Here is a 13,060-nt window from a genome sequence, read left to right as displayed (position 1 = left end):
CCCCACCCGGCCCGGCCCGGCCCGCGGTTCCCGGGGCGGCCCCGGCTGAGGGCGGAGCGGGGCGGGCGCTCCCCCCCCGCTTCCCGGCGTGCACCGGCGCGGGGCTGCCTGGCCACGTCCCCGGGCCACGTCGCTCGGTGCCCGCTGAGCTTGCGCCATCTTCGCTCCCCGGCTCCGGCTGCGCCGCCGCCTCTGCCGCCGCCGCCATGAACATCTTCCGCCTCACCGGGGACCTGTCCCACCTGGCGGCCATCATCATCCTGCTGCTCAAGATCTGGAAGAGCCGCTCCTGCGCGGGTGCGTGCGGAGGCCGCGGGGCGGGACCGGCCGGGCGGCTCCGGGCCGTGGAGCCCCCCCCCCGGGGGGGAGCCCCGCCGGGTACCGGGCGGCATCGCCCCCGCAGCGCCGCGGCCGCTGCGATCGCCCCCGCGGGGCCGCGACCCGGGGGGAGGCCTGGCGAGCCGGGGTGGGGTGGGGGGTCCCACCGGCCCGGGAGGGGCCGTGGTGGAGCGAGGAGAGGCGGAGAGGGGGGATTGACCCTCCTGGGCTGCCCCCGAGGGCTCCCGGGGCAGGCGGGCGGGCGGGACTCGGGCCGCGCAGGTGAAAAGGGACGGTCGTTCTCCCCGCGCAGAGAAGGGGGCTCTGCCCTCCTCCTGACCTCCCCCGCCTCGGCCCCCTCCAAATCCAGCGCTAGGGAAGCGGGTGGGCAGCCGGGAATGGAGGGGAAGGAGTGAGCCGCACCCCCGCTCGGGGTGGGGGGCGCCGGCGGGAGCTGCCGTTGCCTGAGCGGTGTTGTGGTTGCCATTATTTGTACTTTAATCCCTGGGCACCGGCGCTCCGGCCGTGCCCGGGAGGGTCGCTCCTTCCTTATGTAACTCCCCGGCGGCGGGCGAATGAATGGGGAGGCCGGTTTGGAGGAGGGGAGGGGGAGGAATGCGTCCCCCGCGGGGCGGGCAGCCGCCTCCCTCCATCCCTCCGTCCATCTCCCCATCCCTGCCCGCGCCCGCCGCCTTCGGGGAAGGCGCTGGATCTCGTTCCTCGCCTTCCCGGGCCCTGCTCGGCCTCTGGGCCGCCGGTATTCGGCGGCAGCTCCGTGTTTGGAGCGGCGCCGGGAGCCGCTCGCACTTCGCAGCCCCTGAAGTTTCCGCGCTCGCCCCTTCCCTCCGCGGCGGCCTCACTCCCCTTTTGTGCAGGAATTGGACTGTGGGTCGTGCCGGTTTTAGGGCGTTTGTTTGCCTGGCCAGCTGCAGTAGGAAGCTGTAGGACAGAGATTCCAGGCGGGATCGGCGGGCCCGTCTGACGTGGCAGCGGGAGGAGCGCCGGGTCCCGGCCGGGCGAGCCCCGCTCCGCCGCCCCCCGGGTGGGATCGCGGCTGCTCCCCCCTCTTCTGCACGGGCCTGCTCGAATCCCGTGCGCTGTGCTTCGCTCTCTCCCTTCTGCTGTACGGTGTGGTGGTTGGAGGGAATTGCAGGCAGTGCCCGTAACTGCAGCATAGCCGGTTTCTTTCAGAAAACCGGGAGTTGTTGTCATTCAAAATGGGCATTTCCGTGCTCGGTGTGTTACGTGGATCGGGCCGCCTGCCCTGCAGATAACTGTTTTTGCTGTGCACCGGGGGTTTGACTGTGAGCTTGGCTTTGCCTTCTCTCCAGTGAGCTTCTCCTTCGTTAGTGAGGGTGACTGTTCTTGAAATCAGTTGGCCGTGTGTTGACGTGAGATATTATTCAAATACCAGGTTAGCATTGTTGATGTATTCGTAAAGACTTCAGTTAAAAGCGTGAAGAATTAGTTTAAGCTGTAACCTGAAATAACTGCTAATGGGGAAATGAAAGAGATTTACACTCCAGGTAAGAGGAAGTACAGGTTCTGTATGTTTTCATGTCAAGTCATTTGCTAATCACTTGATAGTGCAAAGAAAAAAAAAGAGTGAATGAATAGTTTTGATTTTAAAAAGTAAATTAATAACTTTGGTTTTAAACGAACTTAAGGTAAAAACTGTTGTTAACTTTTGAAATGAAGTCAGTCAAATGACTCCATGGTCCACATGCAGCGGCAGTGCAGAACTGTTGTTCCTGAGGTCATGGAGTGCAAGAGCACCTTCCTAATGCACTTACCTGGCTCGGGCTCTAGTGCTTTAGGAATCTGCTCTGGATCTGGCAGGAGAGGGCCTTGCCTTCTTCAGCTCTTCTGTAGAGTTTCGTCCTGTGTTTTACTTGGGAAACACAGTTAATTATTTAAAAACTAAATATCTTTTCTTGTCTGAAGAAGGAAAAAAGACATGCTAGTGCAAGGCTAAAATTCAAATAGGGTTTGAGCCAAGAGATTCTTAAGTGACCTTTGGACATGAGGTTATTTACGCAGTATAGTGCAGTGTGACCTAGTCCCATCTCTCTGCTTAAAAAGTGATCTGATGTTGCTTATCTTAAGTCAGTTGTGATTGAGGATATCTGTTACTAGGGGTTTCTTCAGAAGAAAGCAGACTCATACCAATCATTAGTGCAGCTTTCTCCAAGACAGGAAAGCTTGCATTACACAGGGCCTTCAGCTCTGCCCTCTCCCAGATAATCCAGCATCCCTGAACACACACGTGCGTGGGCTCTTTCAGTAGGAAATGTCTGCTTCATTCATTTTCCTGAGCAAAACAAAAAATTAAACAGAGATGTGTTTATCAAGGATTGGGGTTTTTTTTTTGAGTCTTCCACTTCTACACGAGTCCTCAGGAGTAAATCTAGATCCATGTTACTGCTGAGATCAGTGTCTGAAGCCTAACAAATTTGTCCAGAGAACACAAACACCTCAAAGAATTTTATTTTTGGGACTCTGTTCCATTCATTGTAGTGGTTCATCACTGTCAGTTGAGGTTTCTACTAATGAAAACTTTGTCAATACATATTTGCATAAAATATATTTGTAGAGTCATACGCAGCAATAGCACCTAAATTGCTGCCAGTTAATGCTGAGCAGCTGCCGAGAGCCTCTTCTAGAGGGCTTTCTGCCATTCCTTTACATTGCATGGTTATTGGGGCAGTTTATAAATTAAATAAACTTATAGCTCGTGGTTCTTGGTGACTGAGGAAATGTGAGCAAACCAGCTGCTGCTGTAAGGGTGCACTTTTGCAGCAGCAGAGGCTTAGGAAATAAATCAGGGCTGAACTGCAAGGCTGTGATCCATGAAGAGCTGGCAAACCACATGGTGCCGACTCCTCTCTCCTGGTTGCATCTGCGTCTGAGGCCTTTGTTCCAAGAGGAGCTCCAAGGCCTGTAAAAGCAGCTGGAGATGAGGGAGAGCCTGTGCACCTCTGCTGCAACCTGCAGCTCCCTGAAGACACAGCAGCGCCCGTTGTCTTTGCTAAGGAGCGGCTCCTCTAACTGAGGAAAATAGGTGAGGCCGGGCTCATCTGCACTGTGGAGCAGTCTGTGTTTCAGAAGCGTTGGACAGACTTAATTGTTTACCTGATTTAGTCAATATATTGAAAAGAGAACAAGGGAAAAGCAAATGGTGACTTCAGAATTTCAGAGCTGGCAAGGAAACAGGTTTTTGCATGTATAGTTGTTTTAGTATCCGAGCTTAAAATTTGGAAAAAACTTCTGCCACTCAACAGCTCAAAAATTCATTGATAAGAGCTGTGGAAAATGTAGCAGGTAACTCCATTATTGCTTCATGTCATAATTAGGAAATTCTTGAGACTCGAGGAATCCTGTGCTTTCAAATACTGTCATGTTCAGACTGTATTTTCTTTCCCATTTCAAGTAAAATTAAATTGTTTGCAGTGCAAATTAGTGCCTGAAAATTGATTTGCACATATTGGTCGTTTGTCAAGTGTTAAAGGTGATCTGCAGTTGCAAGGCTGAATACTGAAATATGCTAAATGCTCTAAAAATGTAGTGTAGATAGTAAATATGTAATACTTTTGCCAGGTAATTTAGCTGTATCTCAGTTTTATGTGTCTGCTATGGACCAGATCATACACTACGTTTAAGACTTTAGACAGTACTTTGCCAAAGGCTGCTGCCAATTTGCCTGTATTGTCTCAAAAACTGCTGCTTTAGGTAGCTTTGGAATGTCTTTTCTGCCTTTGAAGGAAAATACTCCTTTTCTCTTTTGAAAACTTTGTCTTCAGAATTAGGCTGGGTTTTTTAACTGAAGGTACAACATTCCTGTGTTAGTGTTTTATTAGCAGAACCAAAGATGGGGTGTTTCTTTGGCTGATGTGAACTTCATGCAGAACAAAACTACTTTTTTTTTTTATTTCACGAAGTCTGAAGTTTTCATGGCAAAATATGGGCCGGCTTTCCTTTGGAAAGCTTTAGTTTAAAGGTTTTGTGGCTGTGCTGTGCAGTTCATAGTAAGTGCTGCCCACACTCCCGAGCTGGGCTGGCTGAGTTGTTGCCTCTGCTCGGCCTCTTGTTCCTTCCCTGACTCACCAGAGCAAAATGAAGTTGATCAGAAAGTCCTACAATTCCAGCTCTGCTCTCCTCCCTGGCAGTGAAAATCAGCAGAGCTTTTGAATTAAAGTTTCCTGCTCTGGCTTTTAGCCAAGCTGGAACGCAGAAGTTGAAGGAATTTTTCCACGTGTGAGGATGGAACAAAAAAGGCGAGGTTTGGCTCTTCTAGATTTGAGCCCAGAACTTGGGAAGAAGAAATAAAAATGTTTTTATTTAGCTCAAGAACCCAAGGAATGTTTGTGGATGTAATAAGAAAGGGAGAAGGAAGTGCATTAAATTCATACAACAGTCTTTCCCTGCTCCCTCCCTCCATTTTTGCTCCTGGTATAGGTCTTACTTTCTCCCAGTTTTCCGTCTCTCCATAGGCCTTTGGTTTACACTTTGAACCTTGCCTAGTCTAGTCTAGCCTGCTTAATTTGAAAATTAGTTTAATCTTGGATTTAGGATGGGTTTCAGGAACATACGACTATCCTAAAGGTTCAAAAAATCAGTGAAAGTATTGAAAGCCTTCATAATAAAAATTACAGCTTTGGTGTTGAGGAGGTGAGGCTGCAGATGCCGTGGAGGAATTTGTCAGGGATATGTATTTCTGTGACAGTATATCCAGATCCAGATTTATAGCTGTTATCCATAATGATTACCTTACATGGGGTTTTTTGGGTTTTCTGCTGGTCACAGTTGTTTGCTAGAAAGAAAATAGCATGCTAAATAATTCAGTGTAATGACATGCTGTAGTGTGCTGCTGTTCTGTGATCTGGCCAGGTGGATTTCTTTGTCCTGTGGGCTCTGACCTTGGGCCAGTGTTTCTTGCTGAGAGGTTTTATTGGCGAGTGGAGATGCCGAGGAGCACACCTGGGACAGCCCAGGGTGCTGCTCCAGCTGTCTGAGCAGCAGAGTTGAGCTCAAGAAATGTCAGATGTCTTTGGGGTTTTTTTCTGAATTTTGGGAAATGGTTTGTTTGTGGGTCTTTTTGGGGGAGGGGTTGTTTTGTTTTTTAATACTTGCCAGTTTTATTCTGCAGCTTTACAGCCTCACAGCTGTAGGGTTTGAGGCATTTGCTGTTCCCCACACTGCACTTGGGTTGTTCTGTAGGTGGCACATCAGGCTCACCTCACAGACATTTCACATATGAAAGTTGCCAACAACCTCCTTTTAATTGTTACTGTTTCAGTTTTCCTGTGCTTTATACCTAAACATAAAATTCCTTCATCAGGGGCAGCTTATTCCCTGTTCCTTAAGCTGGAATGAAAAAGGAGTTCAGTAACCATAGCAGATAGCCTTCTGTTAATTGCTTTATGGCACTGTTATTAAAAGCCTTTCTAGAAATATCTCTGTATTAAGGGACAAGGATTTTGAGCCTTGCATCATAACCCTCTCCTACAGAGTATTTTTCCCTCTTGTTTTTTTGAACAAGATTTGCATGCTTAGCTGAACAGATTCAATTATTTTCACCCTGGATGACTGAAAACAAGAATAATTGGAATAACAAGATAGAGGCACAGGGTAGGTTGTTTTGTTCCCCTGCTGTGACACACCACCACATCAGTATTATGGAGAGATGCTTCAGCCCAGTTTTCAGAAGCTTTTAGGGCCTGATTGTGCAAAGCTTTTATGCTTCTAACTCAGCTCTAGTGCCTGAAGTTAAGTACAAACATTTTGACACTGGGGCTTTGGCCTGGAATCAAAAGTTGCTTTGGAGATGCAATGTAGATGTCTGACATTTTAGCTCACTTCTCTCTCTTTTTAAAATTTTGTTATAGTACATAGTAACATCTGGTTTTGACTGTTTGTTATTTTTCCCACCATGTGGTCAATTAAGTTTCTGAATTGAATTGCCTGTTTTCGCATTACTAAGCTATTTGGGCTTATAATTATGTTTGTACACCTTGGAAACTTGGAATTTGTCCTAATTGTGTAATCAGCTTGCACAGAAATAAAGGCTGTATCCTTTCTCATCCTTGGCATCAAGTGTTTTAAAGCACATCATCACCTTTTAAATAATCAGTTATTTCCTTTATCACTTTAGGTATTTCTGGGAAAAGCCAGCTTCTGTTTGCACTGGTCTTCACTACCCGTTACCTGGACCTCTTCACTTCATTCATTTCATTGTATAACACATCTATGAAGGTAGAGTATCCTGAAGAGTTAGAAAAGCTAGTGATGTTGCTTGCAGAGTGCATAATTTCATTAATAAAAGCCTCTTCAAATGGCCCACTGCACAGTTGTTACAGAATAAGTTAAGATGGCCTTTGGATAAAGAATGTGGAAGATGGACTCAACCCCCTCTTTTTTTCCCCACACTCTACATGCAGCTTTTACAAACTGTTTGTATGGGGACTGTGACGCTTAGAAAAATTGTTTTTTGGTTACTGAAAATAAAAGCTTTGGTGAGAATGGTTCAAATAAATTGTATTTCTCAACTGAGACATTAGAGCACAAGTAAATCTCTTTTTATCCACTACAAGGTAAATTAGTATTCAGAATGCACTGCCAGAATTGCAGCCAGTGTCTGGTCAGAGGCTGATCAGAAGTTGACAGGAGCACTCTCTTAGGAATGTCCTTCCATGAGATTATACCCTGTTCACTTGCCCTCTGAGTGTTAGGGAGCCTCAATTTGGAGTTGTTATTTCTTATTTATCCCTGCAATTTCTTGTGCTGAGTACAAAAAAATGAAGCAGTAATCTGTGAGAGTGCAGCGTATCTGTGGCACCAGTTCAGGCACTTTTTTAGTCCAGTTCTTTTATTCATGGATTTTCTTGATGCTTTTCAGCTTTTATTCAGAGGATAGTGTAACTTTGCCAAGAGGAAAGACTGGATAATCAATAATGCAAAATGTGCAGAAGAATTAGGGGGATAATACTGTAAAATAAAATTTTGAATCTTAAACTCACGCTTCTAACAAGTCACATGTGTATTATGCCCAAGTTTCAATATTGACAGTCTAGGTGAAGAGCTGTGGGTTAAAATATTCTTGAAACACAAGCTTGTTCCATAAGTTATTTCTGAGACTACTGAAAAGTACTGTTGGTGCACCAGAGGAGCCCCTTGGGGGTTTTTGCAGTTTATGTATTGGGTGTGATGCAGGGTCTTTGTTTTGCAGCCTTTCTGACTAGAAATAGAATGAATGTGGGAGATGACACTTGTGATGCTCAACCTCACACTACACTGAGTCTTTCCAGTAATTAAAGAGTGGTCCTCTGTTCAAATCCAATATTAGCTTGCAAAATGGAAGCTTCTATTGCAGTTTCTAAGTTTATTGCTTAGAAAGACTTTTGGATATAAGTGTCCTTCTCATGGTCCCAGTAGCTGAGTATTGGATGCATTTCTGCCAGTGCACTCTGCAGTCATTTTTCTAACATTCTTTTATTTTGGTATCTTTAAAAATGAAAACTTATTGAGTGTCCCAAAACACACTATGATTCTTATGAAGAAATTTGTAATATAGAGAGTTTGGATCCAGTCACACTTTTTAGTGTCCTCTGTGACCATACAAATTGCCATTAGTTCACACCTGTAGTAGGAGTTCCCTGTGTCCTTTATCTTTTATCTCCAGTCATTTGGGGGGCTCATGTAGCAGAGCATTTGGATTCTGTGCTCCTTAATACAGGATTTGCATAATTTTGTTAATGTGAGCAGAGCTTTTGGTGATTAATAGCATCTGCAAACAGTGGGTTTCTTAATCAGTTACTTTTCAGTTGAAAAGAACCCATATTTAATGTGATAAATGGTTTGGAATATTTAATCTTCGTGATGAAACTGAGGCAGAAGCTAAACTATCTGTCTAGTCTGCTGTACTGTGGTGACTCCAGGACAGTGTGAGCTCTGTCCTGATGGTGGCAGATTGACCTTTTGAAAGTCATAGATTCTCTCTGGTTCTGTTTTCTCATCTGTAAAATGAGCCTTTTTGCTTTTTCCATGGGGAATAGCTATGAAGTCTACTGTACCATAACCATTAAAAATGGTAACATTAGACATTCAGCTCAAACTGAATTCTGGTTAGCTGCTTCTCAGTTAGTTGGTTTTGCAGCTTTTGTGCCTCGTTGGTTGGTGGAGAACAGTGTCCACTTGCCGCTCTTCAGATTTTAGAGGAGTTTAAAGGTCTAACACAAATCAGCTAACTTGTGATATGTTAAATGGCTGAGTCTGAATGGGGCTTGTTGAATGGGTTTTTAATTGCCACATGAGCTACACCACGCTGGGCTTTTTGAAAGGCCCCTTCCATCATTAGTGCATGGATGCATCTGCACATTGGTAACGTAACTGTCTGGGGCCAGTGCTTCCCTTGCAGGTGCAGAAGGGGTATTCCTTCCCCAGACACCTATTTAGTTTTGTCTACTCAGGAAAGGGTCTTCAAAGCACCTTTGGACAGTCTTTTCAACCAGAGGCAGGTGATGCCTTTAAAGCAACAAAACCAGTAGAGCCCAGAGTCACTGATGCTGAAAAAGTTAAGTACCACCAACAGCCTGCAAAATCACATAGACAAACAAGGCAACCAACCAGAAAAGATCACACTTACTCCTCTTAGTGCTTGGGGATATCACTGTTGAGGAAGTTTGATCTATTCCTGCAGCCTCTATGGATTGTTTTGGTTTTTGTTTCTTTTCTTTCCTTGCTCTCCAGCTTATCTACATCGCCTGCTCGTATGCCACCGTCTACCTGATCTACATGAAGTTCAAGGCCACCTACGATGGAAACCATGACACCTTCCGAGTGGAGTTCCTGATCGTTCCTGTTGGTGGGCTCTCCTTCCTTGTCAATCATGACTTCTCTCCTCTGGAGGTGAGTTGACTGTGGGCAGGAGATTGTATCTTTTCCCTAAAATATTTAGAACATGAAGATGAGGCTGGCGAAGGAACGGTGTTTAGTAGGTTCAGGCTAATCCTTTCCTTAATGCATCTGTGGGGTGTAGATGTCTGTACAAATTAAGGGCACCTCAGGAGACCAGCATTATTATCACCATTGGTTATTTTATTAAGCAGAAGACTGTGTTTTTCCCAGTACACTCTGATGGTTATATTAATTCAAAAGTGTCCTTCCTTTTGTTTTGTCTGTAAAAGAAATGCCTCAGAATGCAGCTTGTGAATAGTTGGTGCCACCTGGTGAAAACCAAAGGAATTATAATACTTCCTAAATTTTGTAGAATTGCAAATGGTCTGGAGTGTTAGAAAGAATTGCATTGTATTTGAAGTGCAGCTGTGCATTTTCCTGACAGAAAAGTTATGTTAAAAATGTAATTAGAGTTCAAACAGGTAATTTTTCCCATGAAATAGAGAGTTACTTCAGGTGCTTATTTGAAGTGGACTGAGCTGCATTTTAAACTTTATTGGAGTTAAGTGATTCTATTAGAGAGTAAAGGAAATTGAATTGCAGCACTTTGAGACATTATTTTAAAATCTGTTCCATATTAACTCATTCTTTAAACCAGTAGATAAAAGGTGTAAGAACATGGGCCAGGGGAAAGGACTTGATCTTCTCTGCAGCTTTTCACAGCAGCAGCTCTGTAAGCTTTATTTCACATACTGTGACTCCTGATCTGGATGCACACAGGTTCCCTTGGGAGTGCCTCTGTGTGTGCCAGCTCACTGTACACCTGGTTTGGAGAGAGTGTTCTGTGCCAGGAAAGTTCCCTCGTACCATCCTGTGGTTGATTATGAAGCTTTCACTTAGTTTTTCCTGTACCTAAAAAGTTTGCCAGAATACTGGACCTGTTTGAACAGGTATTCATTCATAACATTGCTAGAGAGTGAAAAGTCAAACCAAGTCAAATGTTTTCTGTCCTTCTCTTATCAGTGATACACTTGAATAAACGAGTGTTTTTTTCTCTTTCAGATACTGTGGACCTTCTCCATCTATCTTGAATCGGTTGCTATTCTCCCTCAACTTTTTATGATCAGCAAAACTGGGGAAGCAGAGACCATCACTACTCACTATCTTTTCTTCCTGGGTCTGTACCGTGCCTTGTACTTAGTCAACTGGATTTGGCGCTACTATTTTGAGGGATTTTTTGACCTCATAGCTGTTGTTGCTGGTGTGGTCCAGACCGTTCTGTACTGTGACTTCTTCTATTTGTATGTTACAAAAGGTAAGTAGTGCAGTAACTTCCAGCTTCAGGTTGTGGAATGTAGCAATTAATATGTTCGTAGGGATCTGCTGTGTTGGCACTACAGGGTTGTTGATTCTGTGTGTAAATTATTGCTGAAATCTCCTTAATTTATCGAGTGTGCTTTCTGCTATTGTGGGGCATTTCTGAGGACTGTTTTTGTGTTTAGGTAGATATAAATGTGTAAATGGTCTGGTGAACTTAACAGAAAAATTTAAGGAGGGCTAAATACACGTTGCTGTTGCCTTCCATTGAAAAGCATGAACCTCCTGCTTCTCCTGACCACCTACACTGTTATGTGCAGATCCCAGGCTTACAGACACCTTTCTCAGTGGTTTTAAATACCTTGGGAATCCAAAGGGTTTGGAATGTTCCTGTTTGTGCTGAGTGTAGCAGTCACTTCTGCTGGGGGCATTAATAATTCTGCCCTCACTCACATTCCAACTTCCATCGTGTAACTGCCAAGCTACGTGGGGCTGTGTTGCTTTAGTCATAACTCCTAAGAGACCATGATCGTGGGCTGGTGTGTCCTACGAGGGTGAATAGTGGGAATTCCAGGGTGCCATAAGAGGGCAGGATTAGAATTGCTGTTGAAGAGAGGCAGGTTGGGAGGACCCTCTGCAGTGCACCCATCTCATAACAAAGGGGACTCTGCGTGATGGGTTTTGGCCCCTTTGAAGTTTTAGCAGCGTGTGCTTCTCCTGCATCACAACTTTGGTTTGCTAACTGCTTTCTTTCCTTCTTTTCCTCACAGTACTCAAGGGAAAGAAGCTCAGTTTGCCAGCGTAAGTGCCAAAACATCACCAGCATCTGTCCTTTTGGATGCTTGGACAGAACAATCCTTATCACAAGCAAAGGCGAAGATGCTTGAGACAGAAAGTCAGAAACACAGCTCTTTATAGTGCAGGTAGTCATCAGCGGCTCTGTAAGAACGGAGGAAAAACAACCAGCAGATTTCTGTTTGATGCATCTTGCCTTTATCTTTTTTATTACTATGTATAAAGATTTTTTACATAAAGAAACTTATACTGTATTAATAAATTCAGTGTATGGTTTCAATTGGAATAGTTCCAAAAGTGAGATTTTTGTGAGATTGTTTATGACCAGGAACAAGTGCAAACGTTTTTTTTTTTAATTTTCAAGATTTTCTTTGAAATGACTGATTTTTTTTTTCCTTTTTTTTTTTTTTGTTTTCAGTGCACAGATATGTGCATCCTTGATGGATGGTAGTCATCTGTTCTTTCCCTTTGATTCAATTTTCATTCCACTATATTTATTTTTTTTTCCAAAAGGCGAATATATGTCAACTCTAAATCTGAAACCACCGATGTTTGATGTGATGTGCTGGTGCCCAGTCTTTGTGCCATCTGCTGACATGGAGTTCCTTATTCAAAATGTATGTTGGTGCCAGAAGGGGAACAGTCACGTTTTGTAGTTGTTCCCCTTCTAAAACAGACTGATGGCAAGAGGGCAATGAGGAAATCGCTTGAGGCCACAAGGATGGGCCTTTTCCTGTTCTGCCATGATGTTTGGGAAGGTAATCCCAGTAATGAAAGCACTTGGCAGTGCAGGTTGTGAAGGGTAAGAGGTGCACTTGTGTTGCTTAGTGGCACGTGTTTGTGAGTGTATTGTTTGTTCAGGAAAAGAAGGTTAAATATCTTGGATGTACAGCCCTGCTACACCATTACAGCCACAGAAATGGGAGACTTGTAAGTTGATTGCAGTAATCTGTAGGTGATCATTTTAAACAGTATCTACATTTTCTTTTTAATGAGTGCTTTATAAGCAACTTCCATGTTCGGCTTCAAGTGGTTTTCAATGTCACTTTTGGACAATTAATATTTTTTTTATAAACTTTTCAAAATCAGCAGCACCAGTTACCATTCTTCATCCTTCAAATGATTCCCTTTTTTTACTGAGCTGTTGCATGATTTATCCTGTGTTACCATCCTCAATAAACACTTTATGAAATGGTGAAAACATTTTGCTTTTTTTTTTAATTCATTCCTGAGTGTGAAAGTTTTCTGTTAGCCTGGGACTGTATGAAAAGTTGTGGTGTGGGAGATGCTTAATGTCATTGTTTGCTGTATTGAAATATAAACTTTTTAAGGGTGTGAGGGGCATTTTCACTGGTGGAAGAAGCAACGGTGACTCCAGCCTGGTGCAGAAGAGAGTTTGGTGCTTATGTTTTATCTTCAAGTGTTTATTTTCGAGTTAATGATGGCAGATTATGTCCCTCCTCAGTGATGGTTCCCATTAACCCAGGTGAATAGTATTTATTTGCAGTGAGGGTGCAGAGGTGCTGCAGTCTGCACAGCAGTGACTCCAGCCTGGTGCAGAGGAGGGTTTGGTGCTTGTTTTATCTCCCCTGAGCGAATCTGCCATCATTATCTCCCCGGGCAGCGGTGGTTCTCGTTCCTGACCGCAGGTGAGCAGTGTTTATGTGCAGTGTGGGTGCTGAGGCGCTGCGGTCTCCACGATCTCAGATGTTACACTGAGCAGCCCGGCTGATCAAAA

General features: G+C 44.6%; 1 protein-coding gene across 1 annotated transcript; it reads left to right on the top strand.

Moving 5' to 3' along the window:
• Window positions 1–88: 88 nt before the first annotated feature.
• Window positions 89–12,523, top strand: KDELR2 (KDEL endoplasmic reticulum protein retention receptor 2). Its single transcript, XM_050317195.1, has 5 exons — window positions 89–297; window positions 6,470–6,570; window positions 9,064–9,222; window positions 10,273–10,525; window positions 11,298–12,523. Exons 1-5 carry the CDS (start codon window positions 207–209, stop codon window positions 11,330–11,332), a joined length of 639 nt encoding a protein of 212 aa, XP_050173152.1. The 5' UTR covers window positions 89–206; the 3' UTR covers window positions 11,333–12,523.
• Window positions 12,524–13,060: the final 537 nt, after the last annotated feature.

This window comes from Myiozetetes cayanensis, unplaced genomic scaffold (assembly GCF_022539395.1).
Source record: "Myiozetetes cayanensis isolate MyiCay16 unplaced genomic scaffold, myiCay2020 scf20-37, whole genome shotgun sequence".
Taxonomy (NCBI): domain Eukaryota; kingdom Metazoa; phylum Chordata; class Aves; order Passeriformes; family Tyrannidae; genus Myiozetetes; species Myiozetetes cayanensis.
The sequence above is the reverse complement of the archived record's forward strand: the minus strand, read 5'-3'. Positions and strand labels throughout refer to the sequence as shown.